At 38.3% G+C, this 22,774-nt stretch overlaps 1 protein-coding gene across 1 annotated transcript; it reads left to right on the forward strand.

Annotated features, from left to right (window-relative positions):
* The first annotated feature begins 306 nt into the window (after positions 1-306).
* On the forward strand, positions 307-20,910 carry CLDN1 (claudin 1). The gene is made up of 4 exons (XM_040349573.1): positions 307-704; positions 18,423-18,587; positions 19,174-19,258; positions 19,871-20,910. The coding sequence occupies exons 1-4, from the start codon at positions 482-484 to the stop codon at positions 20,037-20,039; spliced, it is 642 nt and encodes a 213-aa protein (XP_040205507.1). The 5' UTR covers positions 307-481; the 3' UTR covers positions 20,040-20,910.
* Positions 20,911-22,774: the final 1,864 nt, after the last annotated feature.

Consider the following 22,774-nt stretch of genomic DNA (forward strand, 5'->3'; position numbering starts at 1 on the left):
GCCTGATTCATCTATTTTTCCATGTTATTGTTCACTCTATTTATACAATTTTATATTATTCTCCTCTATGTGCGGAGAACACCTGGCTTTGCAAATATCTATTATGGATGAGAAGTGAGAACCAAAACAATGACTTCAGGGCTGAAATCTACTTAGCCGTTAACCTAAATCAGACTAGAAAAAACATGTTGTGTCAGGAGCAGTGGTGGGAGGTTGTGAAGAAGAACTGTGTAAGGGGAGTGATTATCCAGCTAATCCAATGTTATTCTAAGGAACACCACTAGGAGAACATCTGATGGGAGTTTAAATAAGGCTGCTAGTCATCACAGTTCATTTAGGCGTCGGACTAACCAGCTACTCATCCACTTTTCTTATACTAAGTTTGCAGACTAGTTTCAGCCTTATTATTAGATATTTATTAATACAACCGAGTAGAACTACTGTATATTCAAGCAGTAGCTATACATCCCTGTTGTAGAAGATGGCCAATTCAGGCTTACAACTTTTAGGATTTGCCTTGGCTTGTATAGGATGGATTGGCTTTATAGTGTCCGTAGCTATTCCCCAATGGAAGATGTCTTCGTTTGCCGGAGATGCCATCATCACAGCACAGATCACCTATGAAGGCTTGTGGATGTCCTGTGTCATGCAGAGTACAGGGCAGATGCAGTGCAAATCCTACGACTCTCTTCTGAAATTAAACAGTAAGTATCACTTTTCTCACTTTTTTACCCTTTCTTTTTTATACCTTTAGTATAGTTCCAATACTTCCAATACTTCCAAAAGTTCCAATACACGCATACGAAAACATGTATATAAACCAACTTTTCTATCTATCTATCTATCTATCTATCTATCTATCTATCTATCTATCTATCTATCTATCGGGTACTAAAACTGGAGCACACAGAATCTGATGTAGCTGTGCATAGTAACCAATCAGCTTCCAACTTGTTCAATTAGGTTTTGACAATAAAACCTGGAAGCTGATTAGTTACTACGCACAGCTGCACCAGATTCTTGTTCTCCAGTTTTAGTAAATCTCCCCCAGATTTTGCAAACTCCAGATCTATCTATCTATCTATCTATCTATCTATCTGTCTGTCTGTCTGTCTGTCTGTCTGTCTGTCTGTCTGTCTGTCTGTCTGTCTGTCTGTCTGTCTGTCTGTCTGTCTGTCTGTCTGTCTATCTGTCTATCTATCTATCTATCTATCTATCTATCTATCTATCTATCTATCTATCTATCTATCTATCTATCTATATGTCTGTCTGTCTGTCTATCTGTCTGTCTGTCTATCTATCTATCTATCTATCTATCTATCTATCTATCTATCTATCTATCTATCTATCTATCTATTTATCTATCCATCTATCTCTCAATCATAGGTGTGCATTAGGGTGTGCACCCCAAAGCTCAAGCACACACTACTGATCACTCACGATGTTCATTGAGAAAGGAAAGGGGATGGTCAATTACATATTTACCAGCCCCTTCCTCCACTCATCCTAAAACATCCCTGCAGCAACAGCTGGCGGGAGAGGAGGGAAACTGGTAGCACTGCAGGGAGAAGGGGGGAGCCAGGGCAGTAGGGGGATCTGTGCTGTAAAGGGTGATTAGGGTGTGCCTGGGCACACCTGGCACACCCTGTGCGCACGCCTATGCTCTCAATCTATCTATCTACACTATCTATGTATCTATCTATATGTCATATGTGTTTATATTTTAAATTACCAATGAATATGAGATGTTATATAAACAAGGTTTTAGTATTTTTCCTCAATTTCTGTACCTGTAGAAAAGCAGAACATATTATATAATATTTCACTGGGCTATAGTGGCTTATAATAAATAATTATGGCAATATGCCAAACCATAGAATAAAGCAGAAGAATAGTTATGCAATATAGTTGGTTTTGTTTCATTTACACATTGGAACTTGTGTGTTGTGAACTTTAAATACTAACCTACCAACTACACATTGCCAATCCTGAGATTTCGGGCTTTATTTATTAAGTGCAACACAACCAGTGCAGTAACCAATGGCAACCAACCAGCAAATCATTCGCTGTACATTTATTTTTACACATTATATGAGGAAATCTTTTTTTTTTTTTTTTACTATGCATCATTTTTTCTTTTTACCATGTAGGCAAAAATGACCTCATGTAATGCAGTAGTTGGAGAGTTACAGATAACGTGACATTGGTCTGTTTACTAATGGAATCATTTGATGTTTTTTTTTAATGCACAGTAAATTGTTTCTCCGGTAGATTTATGTAAAATAAAGGAAATAATTGTTAGCACCGGAAATATATCACTTTCCAGTTTTCTTCAAGAAGTTAATATCATAAGTCTTCCTAAGGATTTAAACCTGGCTGAGATGGCAGAGCTTTTTTTTTGGCTAGCAACAAGATCATCACTCATGATGAGCTGATAAATCCGAAACAATTGCAGCAATGACTAAACATGCACTATCTTGTGATGCCAAAATTGCTGTAATTGTTTTATAGCTAATACAGATTATGTTCTTTCACGTAACATGCTCTGTTGGTTCACCTGTTTTTTTTTTTTTTTTTTTGTTTTTCTTTGCCTTTATCAATTAATTGTGTACAGACATACCCAACTTTTAAGTACACAATGAGGTTTATTTACTAAAGCTGGACAGTGCAAAATCAGGCTCACTTCCTCATAAAAATGTATAGTGGTGACACTGAAAACAACACTTCCTGTCTAGCCATTTGCTAAAAGTTGGATATTTTTCAGAAAATTAACTCCTTGGTGCTAATGTTTTAAAAATTAAAGTGTATGTCCAGTCCAAACTTTTTTTGTCAATAAGGGTTGGACTTAGTCTGGAAGGATTAGAACCCTTGTATTTTTTTTTTAAGATATCCAAGGCTCCATTAAAATTAGTTTTTTTGTGACAGTAAATGAGAGACAATGGGGGTTATTTACTAAAGGCAAAACCACTTTGTGCAAAGTGCACTGGAAATTGCACTGAAAGTGCAGTCGCTGTAGATCTGAGGGGGACATGCAAGGAACATAAAAAACAGCATTTTAGCTTGCACATGATTGGATAATAAAATCAGCAGAGCTTCCCCAAATCTCAGCTCTGTTCCCCCAGATTTACAGCGACTGAACTTCCAAGTGCAATTTCAGTGCAATTTCAAGTGCACTTTGCACTTGCAGTTTGCACTTGTAGTGCAAAGTGTATTTGCCTTTCTTAACCACTTCCATACCGGGCCTATTTTGGCACTTCTCTCCTACATGCATAAATCATATTTTTTTTGTTAGAAAATTACTCAGAACCCCCAAACACTATATATGTTTTTTTTAGCAGACACCCTAGGGAATAAAATGCCGGACATTGCAACTTTTTATCTCGCACAGTATTTGCGCAATAATCTTTCAAACCCCTTTTTTTTGGGAAAAAAACGGTTTTGTAAATTAAAAAATAACAAAACAGTAAAGTTAGCCCAATTTTTTTGTATAATGTGAAAGATGAAGTTACGCCGAGTAAATAGATACCTAACATGTCACGCTTTAAAATTGCGCACACTCATGGAATGGCGCCAAACGTCAGTACTTAAAAATCTCCATAGGCGTCGCTTATTTTTTTTTTACAAGTTACAAATTTAGAGTTACAGAGGAGAAAAAATGTATTATTTTATTTTTTATTTTACTCAATTTCTTTTATTTTTTTTTATCACTTTTATTCCTATAACAAGGAATGTAAACATCCATTGTAATAGGAATGGTTTGTGACAGGTACTCTTTATGGAGAGATGCAGGGTCAATAAGACCCCACATCTCTCCTCCAGGCTGGAAAGCATTAGATCGTGAAAAAAAATTCGCCGATCTAATGCTTTCAGCCGCGATTGCGGCTGTGTTTACATTCCAGGACCCGGGCGTGACGTCATAACATCGCACCCGGGCCTCCGACGATCATAGAGATGACTGGTGACCATCTGGTCACCAGTCTACTATATAGTTTTCATCAGACGCCGGCGGATCGTTTCTCCGGGTCTCCAATGGCAAAGGAGAGCCCGGAGAAGCACCGGATGGCGTCCCCTCCCGCCGCCTATAAGAACGATCAAGCGGCGGAACCTGCCGCTATGATCGTTCTTATGGTGCAGGGATTCGCCGGCTGAAGAGATGGATATCTGAATGATGCCTGTGGCTGCAGGCATCATTCAGATATCCCCACTGAAAGTCCAGGACGTCATATGACGTCCTTGGGCTGGAAGTGGTTAAATAACCCCCCTTGTCTCCATCACAACCACCCTGGATAACAATAAAGACTCAGTAAGGCTTCTAAACTCTACTCTACTCTATATATATATAAAAAAAGTAGCTAATGCAACCCATTTGGTCAAATTGCACAATTCCCAACAAATATAACCTTAACATTTTTGGTGATCAAAGTTATGCTTTTTGAAATGGCTGTACTGATTCTCCTGAAAAGTAAACACATCATTCCTAAGGGAAGGTTGTGTCTGTATGAATCAATGATTAAGAGAACATTCTGAGGCAGAGTTGTTAAAAATGTCCATTACTGTTTTGGTGACAGGTAACTAACTGGAAGTTCAGAGTTTTCTGCACTTCAAACCATTCTGTGTAGAACCATATCAATCTTTGTTACAGCAGTTCACCTGGGAGGAGAGGAGAATGAAAACGGCCAGCTCATTTTATTTTATTTGACATTTTTAAGTGTATCCACAAATTGCCAGAATTTAAGAATATCTTTATAATTTGTTCTGATTCTGCAGCATACATTTTCGTATATGTCCCCATGCAATGATCTATTATATCAGATATTCTGATTCGATTCCCTTCAAATTCATATATATCTTCATCTACAATAATCTATCACACAAGACATGCCAGTGCAAAAGAAATGAATGTGATTTATCACATTCATCTACAACAGGACACCTCTTTGTAGCAGCATTTCTTGCATCTCCCCATTCTGCCAGTTTCTGGGCCAGGAATAGGAGATAGCTGAAAGGCACATACTCTCTAGGTGGATACTGGGATTTTGTCTCATTTATTTAGATTAATGATGTTCATTGGATACTGTTATATCCGAAATGAGACCAATTTAGGAGAACTATGAGGTTGATTTACTAAAGGCAAATAGGCTGTGTACTTTGCAAGTGCAATTGCTACAGAGCTTTGTAAATGAGGCAAAGCTTCACTTTACAAAAAAAAATACCCAATTACATGCAAGTAATTTGCTTGCACGTGATTGGAAGATAGAAGTCAGCAGAGCTTCCCCTCATTTACTAAGCTCTGGAGTAACTGCACTTTGTAGAGTGCAACTGCTCTTGCAAAGTGCATCGTTTATTTACCTTTAGTAACAGCATCCCTCTGTGTTGTCACTTAAAGTGGTATTAAAGCGGAGTTCCACCCAAAAATGGAACTTCCGCTTATCCCACTTCAGGAGAAGGGAACTTCCTGTCCCACTTCCTCTTTCCGCCGAGGGGCTGCAAAGGCGATTAAGCTTAATTGCCTTTTGGCAGCCCCTCCCTGTAAGCGATCGCCTAGGACACGTGACAGGTCCTAGGCGATCGCCTGTCCAATTAAACAGCGCCGGGCCGAGCCACGGAAGCCTGTCGGAAGCCTGTCAATCAAATAGGAACGCCCAGTCCCGCAGCCCATACCCGGAAGCGGCGGAGAAGATCTATCTCTAAAACGGTAAATACTGCTTTGATTTTAAAAAAAAACACCTGATTCCCCTTGACAGAATGAGCATCAATCTAATGTTAAAAATTACGTTTTTTTGTAGTCATTCTTAGTCCATTCAATATTTTTTTTTGTAAAAAAACATTAACGCTAAAGCTAAAATATAGCCTGTTAAAATTGATAGCCTCAAATGAGACATTTTTGTGGAACCTCTCACTGGTGGATGTTGGCGCTGAAGTGACTAAGAGCTAGATCTGTACATTATTATTATACTAGATTTTTAAAGCGCCAACAGCTTGCGCAGCGCTTTACAACATGTACATTTAAGTATGCTTACAGTGCCCTCAAACCCAGAGAGTGTTATGCAAATACCTTCTTCAATTAGTAAGTTGACCCCCCCTCATTCTGGCTCCTGTGCCTCTCTATTGGTCAGTATGATAACCCTTCACAGTAATAGGCTAAAGCCTCATACACACGATTGGATTATTCAATGGGAATTGTGTGATGGCAGGCCATCTGTATGCTCCATCGGACAATTGTTGTCGGATTTTCCCATGGGCAAATGTGGTATAGAATGCTTTAAAATTGTCCGCCAACAAATGTGTGTTGTTGGATTATCCGATCATGTGTACACATGTCCATTGGACAAAACTCCAAAGTACAAACATGCATGCTCAGAAGCAATGCTCACCATCACACAACATTAGCAGAAGTTGCCCAAATGGTGGCACTAAAAAGTTAAAAAAATACTTTGTATTGTGTTTGTTGGCCAACAATTATTTGCTGCTTGTATGCAATACAAGTTCCTGGCCAATGCCCTTCGGACAAGAGTCCTACGCTTTGTACGATGAAAATCCAATCGTGTGTACGAGGCTTAAGATTAAGGTGCCAGAAGCAGGGTGGGGCAGCCAAAGCTTCATCCACCTAGCCTAAGTTGGTATTTTCCCAATAGAGCACCGCAGGTTTTTGGACTTTCAGGTAGTGGGAGGGTACAGACCTATAAGTTGTGAGAATGTTATGAGAGCATAATGATTAGTAACAACACTAGAAAATTAAGTCAGATTGCTAATTATATTTAATATTTTTAACTGTTTGTCATTTTAAAGCAGCATCCTCCTTATTAATTGGAGCTATCACTACATTCATTACAGGTCATTCTGCCTGGTGCATGTAATGTAAATTAAAGTGAATGATTTACCTGCGGTGAATGTTTAATAAAAATCCCATTCTACACATATACCGTGTGTGTGTATATATATATATATATATATATATATATATATATATATATATATGTGTGCTCTAATATTTACTCATGTTCACCAAGGCAAAGTGGAGGATTATATATGTCTGTGCTTTTTTTCTCTGTTGAGAAGGAAGGGAATTTCTGCATTCAGGCATCAAGGAACAGACATGATTATTCATGTTGAGACTTTACTTCATAATCTAATAAAGAGTCCTCACCTAGCTTTCTTATCTTTTTTCTTTATATCTTTTTTTTTTCTTCTTTCCTTTTTACCAAGCAAATTGCTAAACAAGAATTATTATAGCCAGCACAGAAGCTGTGGGGCAATTATAAAGCACATGGCAATAAAAGTGTCAAACTGAACCACTCTCACATGTATAATGATTTTATTGAAATGGTTATTAAACTTTAACTGTGCTCTGTTAGGAAACAATTGTCAGGTCTCTTTTATCCATAAAATAAAAAGATTTGCAGCCTGAGACTTGAAAGCTGGGTTGAGTCAGGATTGCTGATTTTGTGATATACATGCAGCATTAACAGTTTAATAATGGTTAGTTCCCATCCTTGTCTACCTAGGTGAGGATCTGGGCAATGCTAAACACGTCTCCTTTCATAGATTGATACTGACTCCTAGACAAGATCAGACCCGTCAAAACAGTCACCCTGGAGAGCTGCATATTTTCAACAAAGTAGCTCTCCTCCCAAACATAAAAGACAAGAATTAACAAAACCGTCAGCTTTTCCAGTAGAACATTCCTCCTCCAACATGCCAAATTAACCTCTTCAACTATGCTATGTGTAAAACCCATGTGACATGAAATTGCATCATTAAAAAGTTCTAGAGTTAAATTAGTTTTCTACCAGTTCTTACAAAAGGTTATTATTTTAACAATACATTCCAAGCAACAAACAGGGAGACAATCTATGAGTCATTCTAGTTTTCTTAAAGCAGAATCCGAGAATTACACCAAAAACATCCTTGCAGTGCCCAAGTCTGCTTTTTAAGTCTTGGTGTAGAGGACTAAGCTGTCAGGCCTCGTACACACGACCGAGTTTCTCGGCAAAAACCAGCAAGAAACTTGCTGGGAGATATTTTTTGCCGAGGAAACCGGTCATGTGTACATTTTCATCGAGGAAACTGTCGAGAAACTTGACGAGCCAAAAAGAGAGCAAGTTCTCTATTTCCTCGACGGGAATGGAAAAACTTGCCTTGTCGAGTTTCTCAACAGCCTAACAAGGAACTCGACGAGAAAAAAAATGTGTTTCGCCTGTCGAGTTCCTCGGTCGTGTGTACGAGGCTTCATACTTACTTTATTCCTTGCTCTAACAGGCTTTCTTTATGCTGTGCAATCAGTTCCCCAAAGAAAGCCTCTTCTCTAAGGCACTCTAGCAGGTAGTTGCACCCTGACATCATCATGTACAATGCAAGGCCTGCATTGTACGTGAGGAAAGGTGAGGAACTGCCCACAACCCAGATCACTGGAGAGACAAGGAGAGTATCAGAGACTGCAAGAGCGAGGAATAGGGTAACAGCTTAGTCCTCTACCACACGACTTAAAAAGCACTTGCAGTGCAGACTTGGGCCCTAAACCTAACAAGCATTTAACCCTTGAGAAGGGGCTGTGGGCACTGCAACAGGGTTTTTTGTATAATTCACAGTTTATCCCTAAAGTGTAAGGAAACCCAAGGACAAAAATGTAATACATTGTCTTAGGGTGGCTATGCTCACTCCTTTACTGTATCTTTGGCGGACCAGCATAGCCACCTTTGGACAGCAGCAGTGTCAACCTGTGAAAGGGTAATATTAGATGGAATAGTAGATATGTGTGGACCTTACATAAGTGTTTAACAAATTAAATCCAAACACTAACTAAGGGTCCTTTCACACGTATGGACAGTATGTCCGTATTTCATCCATCCGTTTTTGGATGAAATACGGACATACGTGTATCCCTATGGGATAGCGGGTGTCAGCAAGTGAACATCCACTGACACCCAATGTCATCCGTCCCCGCTATGGTCCGATTCTGCAGACGGAGGAAAATCCTATTTTTCCATCCGTCTGCAGAGCGGATCGGTTAAACACGGACAGACGGTCCGTGTTCATCCGATCCCCCCATAGAGGAGAGCAGAGATCTGACAGGGCGGTCCCTGCAGGGACCGCCCTGTCATCTGCCAGCTCAGCGGATAAGAAAGGTACAAATCCACACAGGATCCGTATGTGGGAAAGTTCCCTAACACTTGTTAAGTAGTTACAACTGTTTTAATTTTCCTGTTGGGTTTTATATAAACAAATAAAAGCTGACCAATGTGAAAACCCATAGCAGTGTCTAATGGTTTGTCTCTTTTGCTGGACAGCTTGGCCTGTTAAAGGAAGTTAAAAGATAACAGACTTACTGGCAGGACCAACAGACTTTTGTGTTAATGCTTGTTACAGGCTGCCAGTGCAGTATATTCATCTTTGTTTTTTTTTGCCAATATTTCAATTTTAAAGCCCATTAGCATTTAATTTCAGTAATTTTTTATTGCTGCTTGTGTCCTCACTGTGTATATTTTCCTTCACTTTTTGCCTTGAGGACAGGGTGTCAACAGGGAGTGGAAGTAATGGGAAATCTCAAAATTGATGACAAGGATAGCAAGAGTGCTAAAAAGGTTAGAAACTCCATAGCAGTCTCTGTCTTCCTATTTTCCCAGTTTCCCATTTTTAGGTAAATAAAGAAGTGACTGTTACAGAACATTGGGAAACCAAGTCCAAAGGATCTATTTTAAGAATATTTCTCAAATGCTAAATATAAAGATTTGACACATATAATCCTTGGTAGAACATACAGTATATATGATTTATCTATTCTACACATAGTTTACGTAAGTAGTCATTTGCTGCTTGCCTCTCCCGAGTAAGTGGATCATCATGCTGATCGCCTTTTCATGTCAACAGGATTAAAATTACTAACATAAATAACTACTTCCGCTAGATGATTTTACCTATTTGAAGTCAGTGAAGAAGCAATAAGATGAGACTAGAGGTGGTCATAAAAGGTGATTAAGGAGGATGACATACTAGACATCCTACAGTCTGAAGATATGAAAAGTATATGAACTTCTCTACAGAATGTATAAATGATGGTAATGAAAACTATTTGAAATTAAAATTTAAATCGGGGGTTCAAAGACATAGTAGGTAGATATGATAATTGCATAGGATTTGAAGTAATATATATTCAATGGTCTAGATTAGAACCATTGGGCAGATTCTGTCATAACTGGTTCACAGAGCAGGCACCAATATTATATTGCTTGGGTTTGGGATCTCATAAGACTTCTTCATTGAGATATCAGTGATTATAGCTAATGTTTTTTTTTTTTTTTTTATAAGACAAAAATGTTCTGTTGACAAAATAATCACACCTCACCTACCACCAGAATATGCTTGCAAAGAAAATATGCGGTGGAACTGTAATGGCAGCACAAATTCAGTTATTTACTTCCCCAACTAAATATTTGATTGATCTGTGAGTATAAGTGAACTGGTAAAAAGTACTCCAAGGGAAGACCAATTCAAAGTCATCTACTGAATGCACATTGATGCCACAACCACTAAGCCAATGCTGAGAGCATGGACTTCCTAACTCCAGGTGAGTGCTAGTCATTCAACTGGAATAGTTATCCTGTAACACCAAAGCATTCCAAGCTCATCAACATCATCAGCCTAAAAAGGAATTACTTCACTTCCATAGGTGATATACATATTAGGAAGTACAGTACAATGCTGTATTTCCCTATTAGGGCAGCGATGGCACCTGGGGGTAAATATGTCCTTCAGGTCTATTATTGCACTTGTGACACTTTTCCACTAAGGACATGCACAAAATAGGTAGTCAGTTGCTAGTTTTATTTAGCAAGCAGCAACAAGGTAAATATATGAATTCATTGGCAATCTTTAAGAAAATCTTATCAATTGTATCACTGCTAGTGATGGATATGCTCACATGGCAGCGACACTGCTAAAGCAGCTGTTGACAAGGCCTGTGCCTGCAATCACACTGGGAAAAAATAACACTAAAGGTCCAGTTCACTTTAATATACATTGTTGTCAATCAAGCCCTGATGAAGTGGTTGAACCCCTGAAACACATTGGCTACTTTAATAACTGATTTTTATTGGAATAAATTGTTATCTGGAACTTTTAGCAGTGGTGTGATGCTTCAATTTTAATCTTTATTACAATACACTACAAGCCAGACAGACCATGGAAATCCTCTGAGGCCCCGTACACACGTCCGAGAAACTCGACGGGCAAAACACATAGTTTTGCTCGTCGAGTTCCTTGTGAAGCCGCTGAGGATCTTGGCGAGCCAAGTTTCCTCATTGACTAACGAGGAAATAGAGAACATGTTCTCTATTTGGCCCGACGAGATCCTCGTCGGTTTCCTCGGCCGAAAGTGTACAGGCGACCGGGTTTCTCGGCAGAATACGGCTCCGATCGAGTTTCTGGCTGAATTCTGCCGAGAAACTCGGTCGTGTGTACGGGGCCCTCAGTGTAGAAGTTGCCTGCCCAGGAACCAGATCAATTAATCAACATCAATAATTTAGGATAGCAGTACCAGTGACAGTGAGATGGTCAGGTCAAGTGCTATTTTTCCACTTTCCTCAAATTTTCGACTTTGGACTTTTTTTTTTTTTTAGCAAGCAACAAAATCTTAAATGTATTACTGCATTGGAGATCTTTTAGAAAATCCTATCCTATAAAATATATCACTGCTCCTGTTCTACAAAGCCATACTGAACATTTTCACATGGTTGTGAAACAGTTATACAGAAGTAGTTTCTCTTGGCAAATTTGTGAATAAAAGGAGTGTAGGTATTTTTAACCGTTAACTGTTGGTTTGTATGCCAAGAAATGTCAAGTCAAAATGATTGGACAGACAACTTAGCATTAGAGCCAAAAAACAGGTTGGATTCATTTAAAAGCGAGAAGGCAGTTTTAAACAGAATGGCTATACAGTATATTGCCCCGTTTTAGTATGAGATGAAAATGTGCTGTCATGTATGTTTGAGTGGCCATGCAGTGCTCCCCTATGGTGTGATAATACAGTTTTCTGTCAACTTTTTGGAAAATATGTATGTAATAATATTTGTGTTGCACTGTAAATATTAAACTTTCAAATACAAATCTGACACTACAAAAGTGCAAAATATAAAGAATGAATACATTGATAATAAATCTCTTTTGGTGTGTAATTGTGAAAATACAACAATACATATACTATTGTGGTGAATAGGCATTCAAGTAAGCGCAGTACAATAAAGTGCAACAGTGTTCAAAAAATCTGCAGAATGCAAATACCTACACCAGAAATAAAGTTTTAGCTGTGACTTAGGTCTAATCCGCCAGATGGATGGGGAACGGACCCCCCATTTGTCTGTTTATAGCAGATAGGATCAGATCGGATGTCCGTGGGAGGGGCACACCCTAAAAGATGCATTAAAGATGGTGCAGCCATAAGACCATACAAACAGAACAAAATATTAAAGCGCACACATGCAAAAATTACTGCAAAGCTATTAAAAACACCTGAACATTTTCAAAAAATATGGGGATTTAGTCACACCATATGACCATATGTTGCTTAAGCCCACTTACTGCGTTAAATTACCCCATTATCAGTGGGTCCTACGCTAGTTCTCCCATATAGAGGAGAGTATTTCTCCCATGGTCAGATAAGCAGGATCTTCCATTCTATTGATAGCGTAGGGCACACTGATAACGGGGTATTTTGACACAGTAAGTGGGCTTAAGCACCATATGGCCATATGGCGTGACTAAATCCCCATATTGTTTGAAAAGGCTCAGTTGTTTTAAATAGCCCTGCAGGAGTTAAATGTCATTTTTGCATGTGTGCGCTGTAATATTTTGTTTTGTTCTTTCGTGGGTGTAAACAGACACATGTCTGCTTTAATCCACCGCTCCCTAGAGGGTAATTGGATTGGATTGGATTGGAATAAATACTTATAGAGCGCCGAATGCGAGTTGTGAAACTCGCATCTAAGCTCTTACCAACAAGCTGGGGGTATCCAGTTCCCAGGAGCAAAAAGAAGAAACTAGGACATCAAAGTAAAAGCGGGGAACAGACAAGAAATAAACATAAATATAAAAAGAAGGGGGGGGGTGTCAGGGCACAAAAAAGTAATGGATGGTCTAATCAAGTCTGCCGAAAAAAAACAACAGGATGACCCAATCAGTCTGCTTGTGTGAAAGAGCCCTTAGAGAGGGAGCAGCTGAGTGACCAAGGGAGATACACGCAAACTCATGGATCCGCTCAAGATTGGCCTGTCCTGCACATGGACAACCCAGGTGCTGGCCATCATGGTCTGTCTTCACTCTCCATTAAAAATATGAAGGAATCTCAACTTAGCTTCTTTTGCAGTATTTTTTAATATTCAATGAATTGACTGCATACAGTAATGTCCCCACCCAAAAGCCAACCTGCACTGATGCGTTTCACCACTCCTGGCTTGCTTACAGGGAAAGGGAAATTGTCCCTATCGCTGTGAGCAAGCCAGGAGTTGTGAACTTCATCAAGGAAGGTTAGCTTTTGGGTGGGGACATTACTGTATGCTGTCAATTCATTGAATATTAAAAAATACTGCTAGAAATGTTAGGCGAGATTATTTCATATTTTCAGTGGAAAAAGGAGATGTAACATTCCTCATCTACATATGTCAACTATATGTATGTACACTCTTTGAACAATAAACTATGTAAGTGTGTTTTAAGTAATTTTAATAACGTTTTGTCTACCATTTAAGGCTATGCACCACTTTTTTCTTAGACTGTACAGGGAAATCTTTAAAAACATTACCATATATGTGCTCCATGGAGGATTATTACCCCATGAGCGGTACAAGTGTATCTGACCATACTTAAGGTTTTAAGTTTTGGTTCGTACACAAAGGTGAGCTTTAGCCTTTTGTGTGTGAAATGACACTGGAGGTCATTGCACCTTTATGTTATCACTGTGGATGTGAATGTATTGAGGGTGCTATTGGACCAAAGACTAAAGTTCAGTTTGTGCAGATTTACCTATGTATATTATGCAATCTGCAAATTATTAGAACTTTGCCTTAATTTGCGTAGAGGAGTCATGGACCAAAGTAGCATTTTACTTTTGTGTGGATTCACTAATATATTTTGAATTCTGCGGGTTATTGCAAAACTGTACTTATCTGATAAACTTTATTGTACTGTACTTTTTTTGACACTTATTCATCACAATATTATATATTTGTTTGTATTTTCACAATTACACACCAGAGCTTTTTATTTTCAGTCTCTTTAATTATTACCTCTATGCTGTAGTATTGCGGTTTTATATTTAAAATAGTTTGAAAGTTTTAGGTATATATAGTCATGCACTATTATATATGCTAGGTAAGGTATTCATTTTGATGCTGGATACTCAGGTATTTTATTTGCTAGTAGCAAAAAAGAGTTCTTGAAGTCTTGTTATATTTGTTGGAAAATATCTTTACAATGGGCCTCAGTACTATCTTAGAAAAGAACAAGGATGGTAGGTTAAAGTGGTTGTAAGGGCATTCTATGCATTAAGATAAAAAAACCTTCTGTGTGTAGCAGCCCCCCTTAGCCCCCCTAATATTTCTATCCAGCGCTGTGCACAAATGCCGTCCGGGACTCCCCTTCTGATTGTCTGAGACACAGCAGCAGTGCCATTGGCTCCCGCTGCTATCAATCAAAGTCAGCTAGCCTATCAGGAGAGAGAGGGGGTGGGCCAAACCACGGCTCCATGTCTGAATAGATTAATGGAGCTGCGGCTCGGCTCCGGTTCCCCAATAGCAATCTGCTTGCTTTGTGTGCAACAGAACATTGCCCAAATGAGTACAACATCTAGTTTGAGTGCAGATATCTCACTGTCATTTTTTGTAATCTATCTACCAACCAAGGAGGACACCAAAAAAAAGTTGATCAACAAAGTTAGACGTCAGCTTACATTTTAATGTACATTGGCTGCTGATTACTGGAATTTATTCAAGCCTGTTTATACAGGCAATCAATTAGCATTAAAACAGTAATAAATGCAAAAAACTAAAATGTATTATCTTGCACCATTTCTTAGGTGTGGTAGCTTTTTCCCCTTTATTTACAGCTGGTGTCCTGTCTGTCATTTTCAATTTCCTTTAACAGACCAGGCTGTCCAGCCAAACTGACAATTTGGGGATTGGGACAGACCATTTACCACTGACGGGAGTCAGTGGTAGGGATGAGCTGAACACCCCCCGGTTCGGTTCGCAGCAGAACATGCGAACAGGCAAAAAATGTGTTCGAACACGCAAACCCTGTTAAAGTCTATGGGGCACGAACATGAAAAACAAAAGTGCTAAAGGTTTTAAAGGTTAATGTGCAAGTTATTGTCATAAAAAGTGTTTGGGGACCTGGGTCCTGCCCCAGGGGACATGTTTTTTTCGGGGGCAGTGAATTTAATAATGTTTAAAGTGAAACAATAAAAGTGAAATATCCCTTTAAATTTTGTACTTGGGGGGTGCCTATAGTATGTCTGTAAAGTAGCGCGTGTTTATAACAGTCTCTGCACAAAATGAAATTTCTAAAGGAAAAAAAATAATTTAAAACTACTCGCGGCTATAATGAATTGTCGGGTCCCAGCAATACAGATAAAAGTAATTGAAAGTCATTGAAAAAACCAGGCTACATACCATCAAAACCGTACCAGGCTACATACCATCAAAATGGGGAGGATGTCCCCATGTTGATGGGGACAAGGGTACATGTCTCCTGGGGCAGGAAACAGATCCCCAAACACTTTTTATGACAATAACTTGCATATTAACCTTTTAAATTAGCACTTTAGATTTCTCCCATAGACTTTTACAGGGTTCTGCGGCTTTTCGAATTTGCCGCGAACGCCCCAAATTGTTCGCTGTTGGACAAACAGCCAATATTTGAGTCGAACTCATGTTCGATCCGAACATAAAGCTCATCCCTAGTCAGTGGTTAGCTTTTATTTATTTATGTCAAACTTCTATCCTAAAAGGGGAAAAAAAATGTAACTTCTAAAAGTTGGATGTAGGTTTTAATTGTTATTTAGGTCCATCTAGCCATCCATTTGTTAGTCGTCATCAAAATTTGCTAGTGCATCTAACACTACCCTCTCCACAGACTAACAATTCTGCTGTCCAAAGGTGTCTCTGTTGCTCCTCCATCCAGAGTGGGGATACCATTTGACAGGAAATGTGTCACTGGCTGGATCACCAGGTGAAAATAAAGGAAAAAAAGCCTATTACCTTGAGCTAAAAAAGAAATTGAGGAAGAATTCTGTTGGTTAAAATCTCTATCAATGTTCCCAAATCACTGTGTTTGTGATAACATTACATAACTGAGCCAAGAAATGTACCGTTTTTTAAGACATCTAGTTTGAATAACTATAGTTATGGTTCATAACTTGTAGGCACACCAGCCAAGTCACCCAAACCAAGCCAAAAAATTGACATTTAAGGAAAGTTTAATTAATTTTTATTTGTCTCATCTACCAAGATGAATTGTTAACAACTAGCAGTTAAACAGTATGAATACTACTTTGGTTTGTGTCTTGTCTATCAGTATGTGCTTACCAGAATAAGAATAAGGCCGCGTACACACGGTCGGTCAAAACCGATGGAAAAGGACTGAAGGACCGTTTCATCGGTCCAAACCGATCATGTGTGGGCCCCATCGGTCAGTTAACCTTCGGTCCAAAAATTTAGAACTTGCTTTAAAATTGAACCGATGGACGCCTAACCGATAGGTCAAAACTGACGGTTTGTATGCAAAAGCATCAGTTAAAAACCTGCGCATGCTCAGAATCAAGTCGACGCATGCTTAGAAGCATTGCATTTCATTTTTCTCAGCACGTCGTTGTGTTTTACGTCACCGCGTTGGACTCGATCATTTTTTTAACTGATGGTGTGTAGGCACATCAGACCATCAGTCCGCTTCATCGGTTAATCGATGAAAACGGTCCTTTGGACCGTTCTCATCGGATGGACCGACCGTGTGTACGTGGCCTAAGAAGTAAGAATCTTGCTCCTATGCTTATGTTCTCAACATTTTTGGTAACAAAAATAGTATACAATTTGCCACAAATATGTACACATTAAACATGAATGGGTGTGGTTTCATACAGGGCAACCCTGTGCAACTGAATCATTTTTATGAACTTACAAAGAAAACTATTTCAGGTTTTAACCTGTCTTCAAGTGAAACACATGCTACTTTTCAAGTTAGGACTTAGCAGAGAATTTCAGACAGGAAGGCTTTTAAAGATGTTATTACATGGTCACCAAATCTGGGATCAGTAGAAGCATAACAAGAGCAGTTTTCAGCAAAATAATAGCATGGAAGCCAAACACAATAAAGTGATAATCACAAACATAATTGAATCAGCAAATGTAGATATAAAACATGACAACACCACTTAGAAATCTAATTCACCCTTCTCCATCAAAAAGTTAAAGTCAGTATAAAGATTATGATTTGTAATACATGACAGGGTTTTCTTAGTGGGAATATGTGAAGTTTTCTAGCCATTATTCTTTTCTTTCTATGGCATACAAGAATAACGGTATGAATTAAGTTTGACATTATTTATTGCTCTGCTGTATAGTTTCATATTCATTATACGAATGGGAAATAGACAAGGATGTGCAACCTACCGGTATATCAAATATGCGGCTTGCAAATTAGAGTTTATACATCAGACAATATCATGTGTTCGAGCACTAGGGGCACTAGGGGCAACATTCAAGTCTTGCTTTGCTTATTAAGCAAATGTTAAAAGTTAATGGGAATCTTTCACCAACAAAGAGCTTTGGGCACTTGGCAATTCTTTAAGTTGACAAACTAACATTTTTGCTGGGTTTATTATTGTACGATTAATATTCCAAAATTCTCTCTGGTAGCAGCATCATTGAATCACCATGTTCCAATGTAAAGTAGTGATTTTCTAAATACATGCATGTAGATTTCTACAATTCTTGAAGATTCATACAATTCATTAAGCATGATCACCTTAAAGAGCAAGTAAACCCACCTATGAAACAGTTCCCTTTCCGACACGTGCCAGAAATGTAACAATCCCATTGGTTGTGCTCTCAACTAAACTGTCAAACCATCCAATGGCTGGTGTCATAACTGATCACATTTGTAGAATCATGGCAGAATCATGGCAGTTGTAGATTAAACAATACTTCTGTATTGCTTGATTCTCTGCAGATCAGATGCCTCTACATGCAAATTTTCAGGCGAGTCAAAAATGCTTATTATAAAACCATAAATACTTACGCAATGTTGTGAATGTGAAAAACACATCTATATAATAAGTACCTGCAGCTGCTATCCACAAGGTACTAAAACCCCAAAAATATCAAACAACAATCAATACAGCGCTTACATTTTGTAATATTCTCTTTCCCTTTTAATAGGCACTATGCAGGCTACCCGGGCATTGATGATCTGTGGAATTCTTTTGGGCTTCTTTGCAGCTTGTATTGCTGCAGTGGGAATGAAATGCTTAACCTGCCTTCAAGATGATGAGGTGAAGAAAGCCAGGGTTGGAATCGTTGGTGGTATTCTTTTCATTATTGCTGGTATGTATAACTATTATTTGGTGCCCCATTGAGATGGATGTTTGTTCACTGAATTCATATACAGTATTAAACTATATTTTCCAGCAAACACAAATAATAGAATAGGTTTAAATATATACATTTAGAGTTGACCCTTGGATTGGCAGTCACACACGCAGACCTTTTCAAAATAACACAGTGGGACACTTGCTACCTGATAATTCATGCAATTTCTATTTTGAGCGTCTTGTGGTCTTCCATGGGGTGGAACAATTGAGCTTAATTCTTCCACTTAAGGTAGTTTCCAGTCTTGTTGACTGTCCAATCTAGCAGCTACGGTATTTAAGATTGGCAGATACCAGTCTTAAGGTATCCATATCCATAAATGTTACCCGATGCAGCTTATTTCTTTATTTTATGGACACCGTTAGATTGCACCAGACATCTTGGGCTGAACAATGTCTGGGGAAATAGGAGTCAAACATGCTGTATATGACTCTGTGTATGACTGTTCTATGACTAAGACTAGAAATGCTGATAGTGATTTATTGATCTGAGGTCAGTTTTTATTTAGTCTTAATGGCTTATGGAATTTTATTCTTTCTAGGGCTATGTGTTCTTATTGCAACAGCATGGTATGGAAACCAAATTGCCAGGGATTTCTACAATGCATTTACCCCAACCAACTCCAAGTAAGTAAAGCATGTTATAGTCTTTCTCTTTTAGATTTTTATAAAAACTCAGAAGACTTGTGCTGGTGAGTACCAGGGGTCAGTATTAATTCAAGATTTTGTTACAGTTAGTAAATACCCCAATCATGAGGCAGTATATATGCTAAATATTGTGGTGAAACCCAATTAGCTTTAAACCCAGTGTTGTATATGACTCCATGTGTGCAATAGGTCTACCCAGATTCAGGTACAGTCTCTATCCTTGCTTGTTCTGGCTCCATTCATACAACATCATATGAACTTACAACAATAGTACTCTTAAATACATGTTACATATCCATCACTATCCAGTTGGGATCCTCTCTCTCCTTAGATAGAGTAGCCTGTGGGAACATATGGCATAATAAAGCCTATTGTGGGATTCTATCTCTGAGTACAGATGTCATTGTTGCTTTTGACACACATTGGGCTTTACGATTCACTTGGCAGCTCTACACTTTTTGTACAGAATAAGGCATTGATGGAATGGCATCAAACAATATATAGAGAAAGTATCCAAAACTCTGTAATATTATTCTTTTGCTACACCACTGAATGTTTCCTAAATAATAAATGTTCCTCTTTCTCTTACAGATATGAATTTGGGCCAGCTTTATTTATTGGCTGGGCTGGTGCTGCAATGGCAATCTTAGGAGGGGCCTTGCTTTGCTGCTCATGTCCTAAAAGGGAAACTTCTTATCCACCACCTAGAGGCTACCACAAAAATGCACCTTCAGCACCTGCAGGAAAAGACTATGTGTAATTCACTCCACTGTGACTTGAAACTCTTCTTTCCATATGCCACCTTGAATATAACCCTCAAATGACCAATTTTTTCTGTGAACTGGTCCAAATGTATATTCATACAGATGCAAGACAGTAAAAGTGCTGCAGGTCTGAAATATGTTACAATACTTAATTTCATCTTTTGTTATCATTATACAACATAATGCAGTATATAGAAAATATTGCATATAATGCATAGACAATCAAAGGTCCCCTAGTAATGATAAACAAATATTACTGAAAACACATCGAAAAGGCTGTTAAACCATTTCTAGATTATTAATATTCAGAGTACCAAGCAGTAATTACCATACTATTACACAGGTTTATAAGTATTAAGGACTTTTTTAAATACTGGAATCTCAAAGACAAGGTTGCATATTAAGGAGTTAGTGGTTTTGCAGTACATTTTTTTATAGTTAAACACAGTTATGTAGCTATTTATATCACTTAATGAAATGCTGTATAAATTGTCGACATAATTTCCTGAACTAAAGCCAGTGAGCCACAATAGAAGCATTGTTTTAGTTGTTCGAATCTAAAACAGAAGCTGTTTTTTTAAAGAATTTGTATTTTAAAAAAAACATTGTTTTACTTAAAGAACATTGAAAAGCCTTGTAACATTCAGCTAAAGTCCAAAACAGTTGACAGGCTTTTCTAAACGAAGAATGTAAAGCTGAATGTGACATTGGTTAAATCATCCCTGTTATGAGAAGAGCTTTTACAGTACCTATCATTATATACAATATATGAAAGGATGAAAACAATGAATAATGTTGGATCACAAGCAGAATAGGCCAAGTCACTACTGTGTAATTGCAATAATAAGGAACCCAATTTCTTTCAAATTTTGTAATGCAAAATGTTTGTTAAATGTATTGATAATAAGAAACTGGATTGACTACAAGTTCTCGGTTTAAAGCAGGTTACCCTAGAACTCATGGGCATGCTGAATATTGTTTGTCTTGCCAATAATTCACCCATTATAATGCCAACTAATCTGCCTCTGCCAGTATATTTTTTGGGGGTGGGAAGAGGGTTACATTTAGGGCACTGATGATGATATTCTAGTCAATGATAAGGACAGTGTTTGAGATGAGAAATGTCATGCTGTGGTTCCATCCCCTACACCAGGGATCTCCAAACTACAGCCCTCCAGTTGTTGCAGAACTACACATCCCATGAGACATTGTACAATTCTGACATTCATAGACATGACTAGGCATGATGGGAATTGCAGTTTCTAAACAACTGGAGGGCCATAGTTTGGAAACGCCTGCCCTATACCATTAGTGATGAAGAGGACAGAGGATGAAACCACATTACCCAGCAGGGAGCCAAGCACCTGACACACCTGGAAGTGGGATCTTAATTAGTTATCTACTATAGGATACTCTATGTGCTCTTTATACAATATAAACAATTTGAATTCTATATGTTGTGTACATTATTATGGCTCCTTCTTCTCAAGATAAAATGCTTTATACTCATGTACCCTTGTTTCTTTATAGGGTAATTTAAACCATATCACGCCCATTACAAAAGATCATTTAAATATATATTGTAATATTTGTCAAGTATAAGAATACACTGAGATGATTTTTTATTAGAATGTATATTTAGGAGAGTTAGGATTTAGAGCTTAAGGGGAGCATTTGCTTAGTATGATCTTGATATCTTTGAAGCTTTTTGCAAAGATGAAAGTATCAAGATATTGCATTTTAAAATGTGGTTTAAAGTGTAACTCCACTTTTGTGACAAATGTTATACTGTTATGCAGGGCAGTAAATTATAGCTATTGTCCAAAGCCTGTAAAGGCTTTAGAAGCATCCATTGACTGGAAATATAATTTTATTGAGGTTGATTTACTAAAGGGGAGCAGCACAGAAACCTCAGCTGATTTGGGTTGGCATAAAAACCCACCCCCTTTTCTGTTGCACATATGCATTACATTACACGGGCAGAAAGAGGTTAAGTAAACCTAAACCAACTTTTGGGTCTCTGCTTCGGCATCTATGTCCCCCATTTAGAGTGTTCCACTGAGGGTGCAATCCAGGCTAGGAGTTGGCCCTGCCTCCATGTAGTTCATTGAAAAGAAATCCAAAAATCTCAGCAACCGCACACCATACAAGCCCAGCATGTAGTATGCGATAGCAGCCTGAGCCCTCCAGGCAATGCCCTTGACATGTTTTGCCCCACGGTGCTTAGTCATGGAGGTTATGAGACAATGACCTCCATAACTCAGCCCTATGGGTGGGGCAAAACTTGTCGGGGATGTGGCCTGGATGGAGTTAAGATGAGGCTGCTATCACTTATTACATGCTGGGCTTGTATGGTGTGTGGTGGCTGAGAATTTTCTCTATATGTTCTGTGAAGAGGTTAAGTGAACACAGCTCAATTACTATGCTACTGTATGTGAGCATACACTTTACAAACTAAACATACTTTATTCCTTTGGTATATTCCCCCTGTTGTTTCTACAAATCGAATTACCATTAAGCAATAAGCACAATTGATAATTCAACTGCCCTAGCTTAAAATATTGTAGTAGCCAGAAGAGATGGATTTACATTATATTTGATATATGATAGTAAAGCAAATATTATAATTGTTTTTGTGATAACCTTTTTTTTTTCAATAAATAATTTTTTACAATAATAAAATACTATATGTCTTTATATACTGCTGTGTACCTTACACTGTAATTTCACA

This window comes from Rana temporaria, chromosome 4 (assembly GCF_905171775.1).
Source record: "Rana temporaria chromosome 4, aRanTem1.1, whole genome shotgun sequence".
In the NCBI taxonomy this organism is placed as follows: domain Eukaryota; kingdom Metazoa; phylum Chordata; class Amphibia; order Anura; family Ranidae; genus Rana; species Rana temporaria.